General features: G+C 46.8%; 1 protein-coding gene across 11 annotated transcripts in view; it reads right to left on the bottom strand.

Moving 5' to 3' along the window:
- Positions 1 to 18,180, bottom strand: part of anks1aa (ankyrin repeat and sterile alpha motif domain containing 1Aa) — a 106,701-nt gene that overhangs the window by 3,791 nt on the left and 84,730 nt on the right. For 3 of the 11 annotated variants that reach the window (XM_076275894.1, XM_076275886.1, XM_076275885.1), the window contains 11 exons: positions 12,931 to 13,029; positions 11,802 to 11,948; positions 11,089 to 11,196; positions 10,277 to 10,447; positions 9,654 to 9,791; positions 9,158 to 9,229; positions 7,982 to 8,068; positions 7,341 to 7,478; positions 4,439 to 4,621; positions 2,662 to 2,760; positions 3 to 1,392 (listed from right to left, as the gene is read on the bottom strand). In XM_076275894.1, coding sequence (XP_076132009.1) covers positions 1,276 to 1,392; positions 2,662 to 2,760; positions 4,439 to 4,621; positions 7,341 to 7,478; positions 7,982 to 8,068; positions 9,158 to 9,229; positions 9,654 to 9,791; positions 10,277 to 10,447; positions 11,089 to 11,196; positions 11,802 to 11,948; positions 12,931 to 13,029 — 1,359 coding nt within the window. In that variant the 3' untranslated portion in view covers positions 3 to 1,275. Of the gene's footprint in view, positions 1 to 2; positions 1,393 to 2,661; positions 2,761 to 4,438; positions 4,622 to 7,340; positions 7,479 to 7,981; positions 8,069 to 9,157; positions 9,230 to 9,653; positions 9,792 to 10,276; positions 10,448 to 11,088; positions 11,197 to 11,801; positions 11,949 to 12,930; positions 13,030 to 18,180 lie in introns of those variants that run through there. The other 8 variants (XM_076275889.1, XM_076275888.1, XM_076275895.1 and 5 more) reach the window with 4 other exon arrangements.

The following is an 18,180-nucleotide window of genomic DNA, read 5'->3' on the forward strand; positions in this document are numbered from 1 at the left end:
CATAGACAGGGAAAGCACCAGAAGAGGGAAAAACAAGATTGCATCACTAAAAAGTATTTATCTCCTAAAACACAGAAAAAGGGGAGAGGCAATTTCTCTTTAGGTAGTACAGAGGAGCAAGAAGACTGTCATGACTTGGTAAAGGGGCAGGATGGTTGTAACTGACTGTTAGATGTTGCAGGACAGGTATGACTGGTTAATTGGAAGAGATTTGGATAAAGGCATTGGGGAGGTTCGCCGTTTGATTCAGTGCAGGAGCACTTGTCTAGCCTCCACAACAGTTCTTAGTTAGCACAGCTTTAGGTACTTTGGCATTCGATCAATCAATTTTCTTGGGGGGGGGGGAGGGTTGAATGTATGTTTTCAAAACAGAAAAGCATCTGCCAGGCACAGGGAGTGGGTCTCCCCATGGGATTGGATGCGTCAGATCGTGCCTCTGGAGCTGAGAGACGGGCGAAGCGGCTCGGATCAGAACTTCATGCTGATGGGAGCAGATGGAGACCAAGCTCAGCGAGGGAGGATGGGGGTGAGGGGGCTGGGAAAAGAGACTGGATGCCAGCGAATGTATGCTACCTGGATACAAATACCTACTGCCATTTCAGTATATATCAATGATATGATGTACAAATCCATACACAAAACGCAAATAAAGAGCAAGTAAGAGTCAAAGTCCCCTGGGTGTAGCTTCAGGGAGGGGGATGTTTTCTATGGCAGTCAGTGTTAGAAGGCTGGCAGAGGAGGGAGATGGGGGGGATGGACACAGGCGGAGTCCGGTTAGTTGTACGATTGTGGCTGCAGTGGGTTCTAAAGAGAAGCAGCCAGGAGAGCCGGAAAAACAGGACCAGGCAGAGGCATTGGCAGAACTGAGTAGAACCGAGCTGAACCAAGCGCAAACAGGAGCAAGGAGGGCAGGAGACAGACAAGAGACAGAGAGAGAGAGAGAGAGAGAGAGAGAAAAAGAGAGAGAGATAGGGGACAGGCGCGTGGATGGGCGGGCGAGCGAATGTGATGTCATACTGCAGGGGTCCAGCAGTCTTAGCAGTTAGGAGCCAGTCGGCGCAGGGGGGCGAGAGATGGAGAGGAGGAAGAGGAGGAGGAGGACGAACGAAAATAGGTCCATTTGGGCAAAAGGGGAGGGGATGGGGGCGCAGAGTCACAGTGAGAAGGCACAGAGCTGGAGGGTTGGGGTGGATAAGGGGTGGAGAAGGGTATCAAGGGTGGAGGCAGGAGAAGAGGAGAGGTGGAGGGGGGGGGAGGGGGGAGGATGTGCCCCACTCAGAATATGGTGGTCTCGTACTTGGTGCTGATGGTGCGCTTGGAGTCCTTGGGATCCACCAGCCATGTGGCGCTGTTCTGAGACTGCGAGTCCGCCTCCAGCTCCATAGGGTCCACCTGGGGGAGGGGGAGGGGGACAACACAACATCAGAACAGGGTAGGGAGGATGGCCATCAGGTCACAGGGAAATAAAAACAAACCTGTGGAACAAATGCTAACTTGTATATGTACAAAACAGATACAGAAAAAAATCAAAATAAAACAGAGTGTATCTAAAGAAAGAAGAAACTGTAGTATTGGAGGGGGGGGGTATTTGTTTGTCTAGCTTAGAACTGCATGACCTGTTTGCACTTTGCCTACATCAAACCATTTCAGCGAGCAAGTATCGCCGCAAACAGCCGTACACAGCCAAAGATTGGGTTAGTCCCTTCTGTAGATGCAAAACTGGAAGTGTTAATTAAATAATTGTCTGAATGGTTTGATGAATGGTTTGCACTTACAAAAAGATCCTCAAAGTACACTTTGTATCGTTAATTAAAGGCAGTTGAACAACTGATCCACACACCTGTGATTGTGGCCAAACAATGAACATTTCAACTAAAGCTCCCATCTGACAGTGGGTGTTAGACCATCGCTGCTATAATGAAAAATTTAGACCCGGTGCATTCAATCTTTTCATTTAGAAAGTTTAGACAGAGTTTTTGGCAAGCACTGTGAAAATGTAAAATGATACACTGTACCTTTGCACATCTGAAATGATGAGTCAGCAAACATGTATTGCTCAATGAATACAAATGTGAGAAACTGTGCCATGGTGTACACAATTTCAGGTCAACACAACACAACCACTATTAAATAGAATGGTACCAATTATTCATTCAATAATGATTGATTATCAATTGACAGTTGATCAACTACAACATTCTTTAGGAAAAAAAGCAAGCTTGTTCATTTCATTGTACCCACTACTATGGAATATGAGAGAGTAGCCAAGATAACCAACACTTGGCCAACAACAACAAGACACGCCACCAGAGGTCCCTCCTATCCCACAGGAATCCCACTGGAACCTCAGAACACTCTAGAACATATCTCAGTGGAATGGGAACTTTACATTGGAATCCTCTGGTCAGTGTGTCAGCCAGCCAGATTAGCAGAGTGCAGAGAGCAGACAGAGATAGTAAACACAACAGCGTCGGGGGTGCATGGGGGAAAACGCACAAACAGTGGATAGTGAAAAGTGAGGCAGTGGTGGTAAAGTGGAAGAAAGATAACCAGAGGTGGGTAGTCAGCAATGAAGGGGAGAGAGAGACAGACAAGAAAAGAGAAAACGAAGGGAGGGATGGAGGGACGGATGGATAGACAGACAGAGAGCTGGACGGACACCTGGGCAGCAGGACTGCTAGAGTGCAGCGGGAGGAAGGAAGGTCGGTGGGTGGTGCACGTGTGACAGTAACAGCAGCGGCTGTCGAGCAGAGGAGAGTCCTGAGAGACAGAGACAGAGACCACAGAGAGAGAGAGAGAGAGAGAGAGAGAGAGAGAGAGGACATGGAGAGAGGGATGGAGGGAGAGAGAGAGAGAAAGAGGGAAAGAGAGAGAGGAGGAAGAGGGAGAGGAAGGGAGGAAGAGAGAGAGGGAGAGAAAGAGGGAGAGAAGGAAAAAGAGATAGATGGAGAGAGAGAAATAGAGAAAGTGAGAATGTGTGAGATGTAGAGAGAGAGAGAAAGAGGGAGAGTGGCCATAGCAGAAAGAGAGTGAAAGAGAATCAGAGACAGAGAAAAAAAGCAGGATAGTGTGTGAGAGGTAGGAAGGAAGGAAAGACAGAAAGAAACAAAGAAAGAAAGACATGAAAGAAAGAAAGAAAAGAAAGAAAGAAAAGAAAGAAAGACATGAAAGACAGAGTGAAAGCCACAGCAGACAAAGTTGAAGTGGGGAGGGGTTTAGAAAGAACAGAGACAAATAGTAAGAGAGTCCAGAATAACAAAGAGAAGGAGTGGGAGACAGAAAACAGAACATACACAGGGAAAGAGTGATCAGAAACAGAGATATAAACAGCACATGGAATGTAGAAAAGAGAAAATGGCGGCACCAAACCAAAATAGCATGACACAGCAGGCATTAATAGCTTTACCTATGACCCATCTACTGCATATGAAAACAACATCAACTCCACAGGGGCGAATATAAACTACATTTCTGTTGAGCTTGCTGAAAACATCCAGGTAGCGGACTATGTTTACAGGAAATGTTTGTAACCTTTTCGGTTCTTAAAAATTCATCAACATATCAAAGCTAATAATTATGCAGTAGGTTTCCTTATTAACATAGTTTTTTTTCCCCAGATTAAGTGAACCAGGCTGGGGTTTATTATGAACCATTATGAACCAATTAATTAGTTACTCTGGCGAAAGAGTAGCAGAGCTATTCCACGTTTATACTGAATAGGACACAATATCGCAGACTGGAGTGGTGCGGTTGAAAGCAGCCCTAGAGGTAAGCGTGTTCACAGCGGAAATGTATTGAGCTTCCTGAACGGCTGGCCCTGAAAGGCTAATCTCCAAATTCATTATTTAAGTCATTATTCAGATCAGAGGTTAGCAAATCTATAGCGCAATGATTGGCTGCAGGCTAGAGAGAGAGAGAGAGAGAGAGAGAGAGAGAGAGAGAGAGAGAGAGAGACATGGGTAGGTTTTGTGCGTATGCAGTATGTGTGTGTGTGTGTGTGTGTGTGTGTGTGTGTGTGTGTGTGTGTGTGTGTGTGTGTGTGTGTGTGTGTTGAACAGGTAGAGTTCTTTTCTAATTAGACTGTAACTGAGAAAGCGACTTTAACAACCTCTTAACAAGGTAATGGCTGGAACACATGTCTCCTGCCCCCACAAAAGCCTGATAATGAAATCATTAAATCTTTTCATATGCACGCTTGCCGTCTGTGACGCGTTATCTGCTTGAGGCAATTCAGCCTCTTTTTCCACTCGCTACTCCTGTACAAACACACTACAGAAACCCTCCAATGACGAAACGTGTGTGTACAGGAGGGTCTAAAGACAGAATTACTTATTTAGTATTTGGATTGAACTGAAGGGTATGTCTGTAGGAGCCTAGGAGCGTGTGATATATTCACATTCGGATGTGTGTGCAACTGTTCATCCATTCGGACACTCACCCCCGACTTCCTCATGCCAACCCGTGGTTTGGGCACCGGTCGGCTGGTCTTCGTCTCTATGACCTCCGACCCCGCGCCCCCAGGCATGCCCTGCTGCTTTTTGGTCCTCTGCGCCTGCAGTGCGAGCTGATAGGCCACCTCAAACGCCTGTCCCAGGGTCAGGATGATCTCATAGGTCAGGTTCTGTCAAAAAAGGCGGGGCCAAGAGCAGTGGTGAGATATGTGAGGCTGGAAGAGACAACGCTCTTGACATCTCATAGATCTGGTTACATCTGATACACATTGATCTAATCTCTTTTGCAGAAGACCTAAATCTATTATTAAACTCATAACCCATTAAGAGTCCCAGGATGTGCAAGCTTAATCTGATTTCCATATGATAAGTATAACAGGTAATTTAATCTCACAGAGGGCAATGCATTGCAGTAGGGGTTTAGACTTAAGCATATAAATTAAGACTGCATTATAAATTAAACTGAATCAAGGTTGTGTGTGTAATGTAGTGAAACCAGGGTGAAAATACACGGAACTGTTCTCGGTGTGTAGCTACCGGATCCCTGGAGAGCGGGGTAACTCAAGGGGAAATACAAAATGAAACAAAAGAACTGCAAGTCATCTTTCCCCCATCCCTTTTTCTTCTTATTAAAAAAAAGAAAGAAAAAAAAAGAGACGTCTTGCTTCCTGCATCAATGTCAAACAGGAGAGAACGTGTGACGGCAAGCTGTTCCTCCCCGGTTCCGTCGTCTCCGCGCACCTGTTCTGGCTACCCTGCTGTGTTCGACCGTCGGATCTTTATTCAGACGTTCCGTCTGGGAACAAACGGACCGGAATCACAAACAGAGGTGGCAGAACCAGCGCTGACGTTCCGGGCTAAAGACGCTGTCAGGTTTGTATCAGTACATGTGTGCCCGGATTAAAGATGCGAGACACACAAACTTCTGGATCTCAAATACTGCACACTTTCCTTCGTCAAATGGAGTCTTCCTGACACTCATCTCCACTCTGCTGACTAGGACTGTCCTGTATTTATTTCCACAGTCGCAGTAACCAAAAGGCATCTTCATAAAGACAACCTGCCACAATATTGGTTGTGCCTGACTGCGAACAGGGCCAAAGCTGTCACAAAAAAAAAAAAACTGATTCAGAGCTGTGCTCCCTGTGTAGACCAGACAATACAGGCTCATGGAGTCATCTCTTCTGAATATATTTTTATACAAAGTGAAATTGTAGTGGAAGTAAAGAGTGAAAGTTGTTTAGCATATGGGAGGAGAAAAAATGTGGCACGGTGACCGCTGTCTGAGCCTGAGCTTCTTCGACTCCTTTAACTGCCAAACGGCCCTGGGCTGCCTATTAGTTATGCGAGTGGTCCTCTACAGACGCTATTGTTTTGTAACTGGACCTCAATTGGAGGTCTGTGTGTGTGTGTGTGTGTGTGTGTGTGTGTGTGTGTGTGTGTGTGTGTGTGTGTGTGTGTAGCAGGGGGTTTACGGGTAAATCTGGTGTGTGCAGGAATCCGATCCCACATTGGTCGATATGCTTTAAAAGGGAGTCATACACACTGCTGGTGTGGTCAGCATGCTGGTATCGTGTGAGGGTTGGGGTGGGAGTGATGTTAGCCTAACTGCACTGTGGATAGGCCTGGGTCTTTTGTTGTTTTCCTGGCTTGAGAAAGAGGTCAAGAGGCTAATGGTGAGCTCAGGGCTGATCAAAAGATGTCCAGTGATCCGAGATGAAGGTTAAGGGCAAAAGGGAAATTAAGTAAAGAGAAATCACAGCATGGTTTGCCTTGAAGTGTTAATGCTTTGTGTTTCTACAACAAGGATTCTATAGTCAGGGTACCAAACTGTTCCCCCCTGAATCTCTTTCTACAAGTACCATTTAGCTAAAAACAATCAGCACACCCATTAGAGTCTAATGGACTACTCTGAAGAGGTGGAACTGAATCCTGTGTGCTACAGGGGCAGTAATGGCACACTGTAACCCTGACTAAATACTAAAGGAGAATGTTGGACACTGCTCTAAGAGGCAGTTTATGTATTGCATTGGTCAATATCTGGAATAGGGTTTGGTGAATATCTAGAATAGTGTTTGTGTATTACATTGGTCAATATCTGGAATAGTGTTTGTGTATTGTGTATTGCTTTGGTGAATATCTGGAATAGGGTTTATGTATTGCTTTGGTGAATATCTAGAATAGTATTTGTGTATTGCTTTGGTGAATATCTAGAATAGTATTTGTGCACGCCCCCTGAAACTACGCATTGCAGAACACAAAGCAGCCATTCGTAACCGGAATATGGACTATGCTATTGCGAGACATTATGTGCAAGTGAATCAATGCGTCCCTTAAATTTTGGGGGATTGAGAAAATCCTACCCTCCCAACGAGGAGGGGACATAGTGAGGTCCCTACTACAAAGAGAGGCTTTCTGGATTTTCACTCTCAACACAGTAGAACCTAATGGTCTTAATGAGGAACTTGACCTCTCTTGTTTTTTATAATCCACACTTATATATATATGTATTTTCCTTTTTTGTTTCCTTTTGGTGGTTTGTTTTTTCCCTTTTCTGTCTACATCTGAGTGCTTACACAGGACTGGTTAATTGATGTACCACATCACTTTGGTGAATATCTGGAATAGTGTTTGTGTATTGCTTTGGTGAATATCTAGAATAGCATTTGTGTATTGCTTTGGTGAATATCTGGAATAGTGTTTGTGTATTGCTTTGGTGAATATCTAGAATAGTATTTGTGTATTGCTTTGGTGAATATCTGGAATAGTGTTTGTGTATTGCTTTGGTGAATATCTAGAATAGTATTTGTGTATTGCTTTGGTGAATATCTAGAATAGTGTTTATGTATTGCTTTGGTGAATATCTGGAATAGTGGCGGCGGTCCTTACTACGTCTACTGTGCTGAAGACGTGGCAGTAGTGGTGGCTGGTCTGCAGGTCCTTGGTGATGTAAGCAAAGGTGCACAGGTCCTCCGGATCCTGAGCTGCACACGAGATGTTCCTTATCTCATGTTCTGCAATGATGTTCTGCAACGGAACAGACAAAAGGGCCAAGCTGTCAAGTCCTTTGTCTCTTAGTCAAAGGGGAGTGCCCAAACAAAGAGCCGTGGCAGTTATAAATTACTGCAGGGGCAGGAGAGATGCCTTTTCACTGTCAGCAAGTGTTAACCTTTTATACTGTACATACTGCATGGTCAGTATTGATAGATGACCCTACCCTCTGGGTTTAACAAAGAGAAACATAAAAGACAAAAAGAAAGATCCAGAGAGAAAATAGAGGTAGCACGATATTGTGTGAGTGGGAGTGTGTGTAAATACTGTGTATATGAGAATGTGAGGATTCAAAATGACAAAACATGTACAAATACACTCACACACACAAAACATGTACAAATACACTTTCACACACACACACACACACACACACACACACCTCTTGATGATTCATGATAGTGACTCACTCTATACCCCAGAAGACTAAGAGATTTTTTTAAGGCTCAAAACTCAGGGCAAGCAGCAGCAGCACCCACCTTGTTGGCTGCGTCGATGAACTTCACCCCTTTGTAGGTGATGGAGAGGACGATGGTGGGGACCTTCCTCAGCTGCTCCGTTGACCTCTGCAGGAAATCAAACACACACACACACATGGACACACCCAATCAGAGCCCAGTCTTGTCCAGCTCAGCTCCGTCCTTCCATCCCACTGGTAGGCGCCGACAGCGCCGGACTTGACAACACCACTAAAACGCTCTGGGTGACCTTACATTTGGCAGCGTTGGCGGGCTGTATATTTTCGTGGGCGCTGGCAAGTGGGAAGTGAGCAGACAGCGTGGCTCCACCATGCCTCATCTCCTAATGGTTCCCCATGGCAGTGATAACAGCGCCGTTGTTTGCATCTGCCTCTGAGATGGATCTTCCCCAGACTCACGCTATTGTAGCGCAATCAATAACTGTTCAAAATGCAACGCCGTGGAAAAAGGCACCCTGGCGAGGAACTCGCTTAACCTTATTGGTGTGGGATGAGTGCTACGCAGTATTGAGACCAACACAGATGCGGATGAGGGGATATGATGCAGGGAGGAGAGGGAGGGAGAAGGGGTACAAAAGCAAAAAGCGAGTCTCACCACCCCCACCATTCAAACCACTGCTCCATCACCCCTCTCTGTCCAGGGATTAACGTGTGTGTGTTTGTGTGTGTTTGTGTGTGTGTGTGCATGTGTGTGTGTATGTGTGTGTGCGTATGTGTGAATGTGTGTGTGTGTGGAGCAGAGGTGGGCCCATGAGTCATCTTCACTCAGCAGGGAGGGGCGGTGCCGTGTCGCTGGATTGATCACCAGAGGCGATCGTTTTGGATGGAGCTTTGGTTATCCGTTTAAATGGAAATGAGCAGAGCTGTTCATTAAGCGCAGCGGGCTACAGCCCCCCCGAGGCATGCTAAGTCAGCACATGCCAGTGGTGCTTCAGCAGCTGGAGTGCTTACCCAGCGCCATGCATATGCCTTATTACCCCAGTCCTCAAAGTACGGGAATGTTGGAAGACAGGTGGCTAATAGCTAAAAGGTTTGCAGGTGGAACGCGCATCGTATTTTTAGCATTATAATAAAATAATAAAAAAAACAATTGATGTGGATAAACTCAAAGCCATGAATAAATCGACACGCTAGTAAACTGATCTCAGACCAGAGGTGAAGATGGCGGACTACTCACCCTCATTTTAGCGCAGGCGTCTTGTGTGGACTCTGTTCCCCGCAGGTCTTTGATGAGCATGGAGCCCAGGTACTGGAGACACACAAAGAGAAAAGCAAGCGAGTTACACACAACTACTGAAAGAGCAACACACACACACACACAAACCTAAATCTTAACCCCTCTATTGGACAGACACACACAACTGTACACTACTGTAGGAGTTTGGCAGCATCACAACCTTGTGACCTTGACCAACATGTCATATGAGAACATGCAGGGCCTTTAAAACTGCCTCCAAACGATGGCTACATATGCTATTAGCAAATAGCAAAACCTTGTATGCAACTCTTTCTTATCTAGCCCATTTCACCATTGAAGTGAAGGCTTAGAGAGGAAGCTGGTGCTTTCTGGGAAAGCTTGTCCTCCTGGAGCATAGCCTGAGGAGCCAGTCTCATGTCTCTTAAACTCTAGTGCGAGCGCGAGTGTGAGTGTGTGTAAGTGTGCTGGCGCTCACGTTAGCCTCATAGCCGCAGGACTCGAAGATGAGCTTCTCCGGCTGGTGGTGCCAGTTCTGGACGGGGGCGTACGGCGCAGCCAGGCTGGGGGGTCGCAAGGTCAGGCGAGGCTCTCTGTGCCGGTCCTCGTACCGCTCCTGGAGGAGGGAGAGAAGGAGAGGGATGGAGAGAGAGAAGGAGAGAAAGACAGAGAGAGAGATGAGAGAGAATGGGGGTTACGGAGAGAAGAAGAGGGTGAGAGAGGGAGGGAGAGAGGGAGAGAGAGTTGGAGAGAGATAGAGGGGGGGGGGGTGTGAAGGGAGGAAATGAGAGAATATTAGATAGATGACATGTGATGTGCGGCAGGAGTATTCAGAAGAGAAAGATGTTTGGATATGAAATAAAAACAGATAAACAAACACACAAGATCAAAGGGAGGAGAGATCGATAAACGGAGAGAGGGTGAAAGAGAGAAAGAGAGAGAGCGAGAGAGTGAAAGAGAGAAAGACCAGAGTCAAACAGAGCAAACAAACAGCCAGCGTCTCCCCTGCTGTTTCCACACTGATCTCAGTCCAGTGATCCATGTGATTTACTGAGCTGGCCGGGTGGCGAGGGCTCATCAGAACCAGCAGGGTCCACTCACGTGAGAGTAAAGCCGCTCGCTGCGAGGCCGCTGCACCATGTCGTACTCCGGCTCGGGCGCTCCTCGCCTCCTCCCAGAATCCCCGGGGGGCAGGAGCGGGTCCATGGAGCGGCCCGTGTAGGAGTCCATGTGGCTGAGAGGGGAGGACGTCTGCGACATCAGGTCCTGGCACTGAGCAGAGAGAGAGAAAGAGAGAGAGAGCGAGAGAGAGAACAGAACATGTTCAGTGTGGCGTTTAAAAACCACACCAAAAATCACATAGCATGTATTGACTGAGCGCGTGTGTGTGTGTGTGATGCTATACTGGCCATTTGTCCCCCAGTAGTGGGCATTTCATTTAAAGCAATTTATAAACATGTATGACTCCATTATTACATTATTACAATCATAATAATACTCAATACCACATGGCCTCATTCATTTAACTCCACATTTCCTCTTTGTGAGGCCAACCAATGACCTTGGATTCTAGCATGCTTCTCATACATTGACGGGCAGCCGTGGCCTGGTTAGCACTTCGGACCTGTAACCGGAGGGTTGCCGGTTCGAACCCCGACCAGTAGGCACGGCTGAAGTGCCCTTGAGCAAGGCACCTAACAGCTCACTGCTCCCCGAGCGCCGCTGTTGATGCAGGCAGCTCACTGCGCCGGGATTAGTGTGTGCTTCACCTCACTGTGTGTAATGTGTGCTGTGTGTTTCACTAATTCACGGATTGGGATAAATGCAGAGACCAAATGAATGGGAGCAGAATGGGAGCAGTATGTATACGGTTGTGTGTGTCTGTATGTTTGTATGTATGTTGCGAGACTGACTCTGATCTGGGAGAGTCGCGGGGGTTTAACGGGCGGCTCCTCGTAGGGGCGCTCAGCCAGTGATGCAATGATTCTCTTCCTGTGGCCCAGCAGCGTAATCTTTAGTACCTTTACACCACAACAGAAACACAAGACAATGTGAGAACACACACACACCAAACCACACTTTACACAGATCTATAGGACATATACAGTACACAATACATTATACAAAAAAACAGTAAAATGAAGTATATAGGATATGCAGATTGCTCATAGCTGAATTCACTGATGCAGCAGAAGACTAAGAAGAAAATGGCTCCCTGAATTTTTTTTATCAGTGCCAGAGAATTATAATGTCTTCAACCTTAACATCAAGGGCCGGCTTCCCATACATGGATTAAGCCTAGTCTTAAAATAAAAGAAATCTTTAATGAAAATCTCCATTGAAAAAAGCTTTTAGTCTAGGACTAGGGCTTAATCCATGTACGGGAAACTGACCACAGATATCTTAAAAAGGCTCATTTACGTTTCCAACATTTCACTTCAACACTTTAAAGAAACGTATTTATCTGCCGGGCGTTTTTCTCTGTCTAAATTGCTTCCTTCTCTGCCCTGCCCTCTCTGCCCTGGGGACGACGACAATTTAATGTCCCCCCCCCCCCCCATCTTGAGTGGTTTATCTGTGAGGGATTGGCCATTTCGACGGCGGCGGCGGCGGCATCGCTACTCACATTGACAATCTCGAGCTCCCACAAGTTCTTGACGCATTCGAGGGTGCGGTAGCCGCTGGACAGGAAGTTGTGCAGGTACTCCTGCAGGCCCAGCGCGTCCAGCCAGGACGAGAGCGACGTGCTGCCGTCACAGCCCAGAGGCTTCACCTGCAGAGGGACACGGCATACAACAACGGAGGAGGAAACGCAGTCTGTGTTAAAGTGTGGCCCCGAAGCAACAGACACACAAATACACACACACACAGACAATATATATATATATATATATATATATATATATATATATATCTATTCACATGATTTAACTCAGGCCAACAGGCCACACAAAGAGTGCACGTGTACACACACAAATTATCACTAGCAAGCAGATAAATATCCCCACAAAAATATATTTTCACCCATTCGCTCGCACACACACACACACACACTCGCACATGATGCACACACACTCTCACTCGCGCACACACACACACACACACACACACACACACACACACACACACACACACAAATTACAGCTTGCGTAGATGAAAGAGGTGTGTGAGTGCCAAAGACGTCACAGTGGATTTAGCGTATTGTAAATCCCTTTTGTAAACACAAATTAATTTGCGAGTCGTCCCAAAATTACAGAGCAGGAAAAACATTAAAATAGCCCCATTCAAAACCCCAGCCTCCAGTCCACAACACATTATAGCAGATCAAACAGACTCTTGCTCCACTATTCATCACATAGGTAGCAATTAGGAATTTCAATCTGCAGTAACTTACTAATATGCAACTTTACGAGTAGAACACAGCTGCAGTCAGACTAACAGCTTGGTGTTTAGCTTTAAGGTGTGTGTGTGTGTGTGTGTGTGTGTGTGTGTGTGTGTGTGTGTGTGTGTGTGTGTGGTGAAGGTGGAAACACATTATGTGAGGACAGGAGGGGGAGAGGCTGGGCAGGGTGTCTGAAGGTGTGTGTGTGTGTGTGTGTGTGTGTGTGGGGGGCAGCTTGGTGTTTAGCTTTAAGAGGTGTGTGTGTGTGTGTGTGTGCGCGTGTGTGTGGTGAAGGTGGAAACCCATTATGTGAGGACAGGAGGGGGAGAGGCTGGGCAGGGTGTCTGAAGGATGGAGGTTGGAGGCCACGGACCTTGGGCAGAGAGCGAGCTGCATGCAGGATCTTTCTCCGGTGGCCTGGGTCTGAGATGCCAATCTCCCGCAGGTCCTGATCCTCCATCACATTATTACCCTGTGGTTCAGAGAGAGAGAGAATGAGGAAGAGAAAGAGAAAGAGGGAGGGAGAGAAAGAAAGAAAGAAAGAAAAAGATAGAAAGAGAGAGACAGAGAGCTGTTCATGAAGAGGCAACACTCAGGAACTTTAGACTCAACATTCAACAACTGTGAGAGGAATAGTCACATCAGCACAGAATAAAAAGGCCATCTCAAACCGAGACCACCACAGCTGCTTAATGTGTTCTTCCCTGGATCCCACTACCAGGCCTGCTGTCCTCATCAGCAGGAGCTGCACAGTATCAGGAGGCCACGCCGCAGGCATTTATTACCCCCTACTCCCTAACCTCCACCCATTCTCCTCCACCCCCAACACCCACTCTCTCCCCATCAATCTGACTTAATTACCCCCTGGAGGACCACATCCATATCTGCCCCATCTGCAGAGGGTAATCCAACATACCCCACAACCTCCTCTCCCCTCCATGATAGAACACATCCACGACTAGCGTGAGCTCTTCATCATGAATGGCCTCGGCCCACACACACCCATCCAACACAAGCACGGGCACATCTGAGGATAAACATCTCAAGCTAACGAAAATATGATGGGAGGAGGAGGTGATCGAAAGAGCGGCAGCCCCTGGGGGTAAGAGTAGAGGGGATGGGTGGGACGATCGATGTTTCGGATCTATGCACCACGCGCCAGGAAAAGGGCTGACCACTTGAGAGGCCTGAGCGTGTGTGTGTCTGTGGCGATTTTAACGAGTCATTGACCACTGTGCTGAAAACACACTTTGCCTAGGGGAGAAGTGTGTGTGTGTGTGTGTGTGTGTGTGTGTGTGTGTGTGTGTGTGTGTGTGTGTGTGTGTGTGTGTGTGTGTGTGTGTGTGTGTGTGTGTGTATCGTAGGGAGCTGGTAGGAACGGAGGCTTTGCTCCAACTCATTAGAATGCAAGAGAGTCACAGGCGTTAGCCAGACCATCAAATTAAAGAAGAATTACAAGGCTTTACTCAGATTACCAATTATCAGGGAGCCATAAAGGCATGATGGCGTCTCCCTAAAGACCCTACAGACAGTGACGGAGCGGAGTTTGGAAAGGATGGGAGGGTGGGGCATGGATGGTGCTGCTTCAGGAGAAGTTTCAGTGCACACACATCTGATTGATGGAGGGGAAGGCAGAGAGGGAGAGAGAGAATGAGAGAGTGGAGGATGAAGGAGAGGGATTACGACCCCAATAGCACACCTCAGCAGGTAGCTGCAGATTTGTTATGCTGGACTGGTGCGGTACCAACTTGCCCAGTCGAGTGTGTGCCAAGACGAGCTCTTGTCCACTTAAACACAAACACACACACACACACACTCTGACGCACGTACACACAGACACATGCATGTGCACACACACACTCCCATGGCTCTGTCTGTCACATGGCCTTGACAGAGTGTCCCCTGGTAATGACCTCCTTTTCTCCCCAATGTCACCTCACCTCTCCCAGCTGAGATGAGGAAGGACAGCCTGGGAGGCACCGGGAGCCTGACAGAACGAGATGGAGGTGGGCAGAGGAGAGAGAGAGAGAGAGAGAGAGAGAGAGAGGGAAAGAGAGAGGGAGAGAGAGGGAGAGAGAAGGGGGTGATTGTGTGACAAGAACGTGTGACAAAAAATGAGATGAGAGGAAAATAGAAGGAAAGTGAGAAGGAAGAAATAGAGAGAAAGAGAGAATGAAAGAGAGAGAAAGAAAAGATATCAGAGAAAGAGAGAGGGGGGGGTTAGGAAGGAGATAAATGAAAATGAGTCTAATTCGCAGAGGTGCCTAACATTTCATTTCTTCCTCTCATATCTCACTGTGGAGTGACAGCTTTGGGCTTTTATGTTCTCCTGGGTGCGTTCTTCATTAATCTCCTTTGGCAGGAGGAAGAGGACCCAGTGTGTGTGTGTGTGTGTGTCTACATAAATACTGTGCATGTGTGTGCACATATAAGAATGGATGACATTGACTGTGTGCCCATATTGGTGTGTATTGGAGTATGTGAGCCAGGTTGTTTCTTTTATGTCTGTGTGTGTGTGTGTGTGTGTGTGTGTATGTGTATGTGTGCGCATGTGCTGTGTTGTGTTGTGTATGTGAGTGTATTTATGGAGTAGGCAGAGAAAATGAGGCAACAGTAAATCTGCCTGAACCATTTATGAGACAAACAGAGGAGCTGCGCTCATCACACACTTGGAGAGAGAGAGAGAGAGAAAATGGAGGGGTGAACTCCATCTTTCTGTTTCTACAATGCTGACACAGAACACCAGAACTAACCATCTGCTCACAACCAACAACCAGCCACCCCAAAGTCCAGAAGCTGTAGCTGGACATCAGATGGTGGACAGAGGTTACTGACTCTGACTGCAGGTTTCTCTACATATGACCAGCTCTGGACAGCCAGGACTGACAACATGGACCACAGCACTAGGACTGGGAGGTTTACAGCAGCAATACAACATTTGCTGTAAAAGTTGCTTTTGACTCCCCCCCCCCCCCCCCCACCCATGACAACAGGAACTCCAAAATACACTTTCAATGAAAAAAATAAATAAAATGAACTAAGTAAACAGTATCAATTACTGCCAAAACTCTAGCCTGTAAAAGGGCACTCAAACACACACACACCCCAGAAGACACATTGTTTGTCCACAGAAACCCATACACACACGCACACACACAATGGCTCTAAGATCTTATCAACTTGACCTGCTCTACTTTCCAACTGCGATGATTGATCCACTGACAATAAGCACCATTAGCAGGAGCCCGTGGAGAACATAATCCCATCGCCTGATCTCAGCACGCCACTTGGGCTGAAAGAGGCAAACTCTGGAGAAAGAGTGGTGTGTGTGTGTGTGTGTGTGTGTGTGTGTGTGTGTGTGTGTGTGTGTGTGTGTGTGTGTGTGTGTGTGTGTGTGTGTGTGTGTGTGTGTGTGTGAGTGAGTGAGTGAGTGAGTGAGAGAAAAACAAAGAGAAAACTCTAAAGGGATTGACTCCTCGTCCGGTTGGCTCTTCCAGTAAGCCTTCTGTCCAGCTGGTTTGTGGGAAAGGCCATTCGGGGCTTTGGTGTGTTTACTAGCTGGAGAGTTACAAATGAAAGAAAGAAAACAGCCCAACACATAGGGGAAAGAAGACGTTGTAGAATTAACATCCCAAACATGGCCTTTGGCTGCAGACTTAAATAGGATGGGCTGTCACCTGGGCTCATCTCACTCCAGACAACTTCACACACTTGCACGGATGGATCATTAAAACTCTTCTGAGATGATCTATTCTTGCCACAGTTAATACGACTCTTTCCCTGAATTACATTTCAGAGCACATACAGAGACGCTTCATCAAAGACACTGCACTGCACAGATACACACTCTCTAAGAGGAAGAGATAGAATAGAGAGATTGGCAGAGTGACACACACACACACACACCCAAAGGTGTTGACCACTAACGGCATGGCAAGCCTACTTAACAAGGAAGGACAAACAAAGTCCTTCTGTAATTACCCATTATCTCTTCTCAACACAGTCACTGAGATGAGTCCTGATTCATTGCCCTTGACAACATTACCATTGACCATTACACACAAAACACAGAAGAGGGGGAGAGAGAGGGAGAGACAGAAGGAAAATAGAAAATGAAGGGAACAAAACAGAGAGACAGAGAGAAGAGAGAGCGAAAGGGAGAGAAAGAAAGAGATTGCGCCTGGGAGAGGTTAGCCGTCTGTGATTCGAGAGCTCTGGGGAAATCACTTTAATGCACTTTGACTAATGTTGCCAATTTTGTAGCTTGGCACCCTCGGTTGGCCGAGGAGCAAGAGGCGCCAGCGGGGGCCTGGTACAGACGCCGCGTCAGAACGGTGGGCAGGCATTTACGCCAAGGACACCAACGTGGGACCAGGGAAAGGGGAAAACAAAAGGTGGGCATCCGCCCAAGGGTCTGAACGACTGCTTCGGAGGGTGAACGGGAACATCAGACGGAATGTTGCCATTTGGCTTTTGCTGCCGCTGCTGCTGCTGTTTTTTGTCTGCACTGTTCTGAGGACAAGCAAGCGCCCAACAGCCCACTGCAGTCAGAAGCTGCGTCAAAGCTAAAGAATATCTCAAACAAATCACATCTAATCAATATTGGTCCACTCCTAAACCTCAACTACACAAAGCTGAGGAGGCCTGTTATGTTTCTTAAATCGTACACTTCTTTCTGCAACTGGGATAACGTACTAGGGAACATATACTCCAATACACTATAATAAATTAACATTTAACATTAACTTAACAATAGCAGCCACATAGCTATATGTGTTTTTCAATATAGTCTCAGAAATATTTGACTTTTAAAACTTATCCCATATCTGACCACTGAAATTATTATGCAAGTCTTGTGGTCCTTGTGCACCACAGGTCTTTAGGACACGCCTGTTTCTGTGCAGGGGTCTGCTAGAGGGCCTAGGCACAGGCTGTGCTCCACTTCAGCCCTGTGAGACAAGGGACAGGACAGGACAGGACAGGTCAGGACAGGACACACACACACACACACACAGGTTCATCTGTCCGAAGTAAGACAAGCTGTTTGGTATGTCGGTCAGTGAATGAGAACTAAAATTGTGACAGAGTGAAGGTTACAATGGGAGAGAAAGCAGGAGAGAGTGAGAGAGAAAGAGGAAGAGAGAGTGAGTGAGAGAGAAAGAGCGAGAGAAAGAGAGAAAGGCAGCGTGAGCGAGAGAAAGAGAGAGAGAGAAAGGCAGTGCGAAAGAGAAAGAGAAAGAATAAAGAGAAAGACAGCACGGAAGAGAGAAAGAGAGTGCGAGAGAGAGAAAACACATTAAAATCTGGCAGAGGGGATAGAAAGAGCACACAAGTGGAAGATGGACGATGAGATTGAGACTGCGGGAGACAATGAGAAAAACAGCACTGAGGGCCATGTTGCAGTGAGCGTAATGGAATCAGATTCTTCACCTCAATCATGCTCGTGTTGATGAGAAGGTTAAAGTACCACTGCACTGCTCACACAAGACACACACACACACACACACACACACACACACACACAGCACTGGCCCAGCTGACTTTCATCACAGGCAAAATTCATTATACAAGTTGCCTTTCATGTCATCTACAGACTGCTAACCTTTTCAAAGCCCGCACACAA

The sequence above is a fragment of the Alosa pseudoharengus genome, unplaced genomic scaffold (genome assembly GCF_046254945.1).
Source record: "Alosa pseudoharengus isolate Yale_2024_CS ecotype anadromous, Long Island Sound unplaced genomic scaffold, YU_APseudo_1.1 YU_APseudo_1.1_scf_9, whole genome shotgun sequence".
Classification (NCBI taxonomy): domain Eukaryota; kingdom Metazoa; phylum Chordata; class Actinopteri; order Clupeiformes; family Clupeidae; genus Alosa; species Alosa pseudoharengus.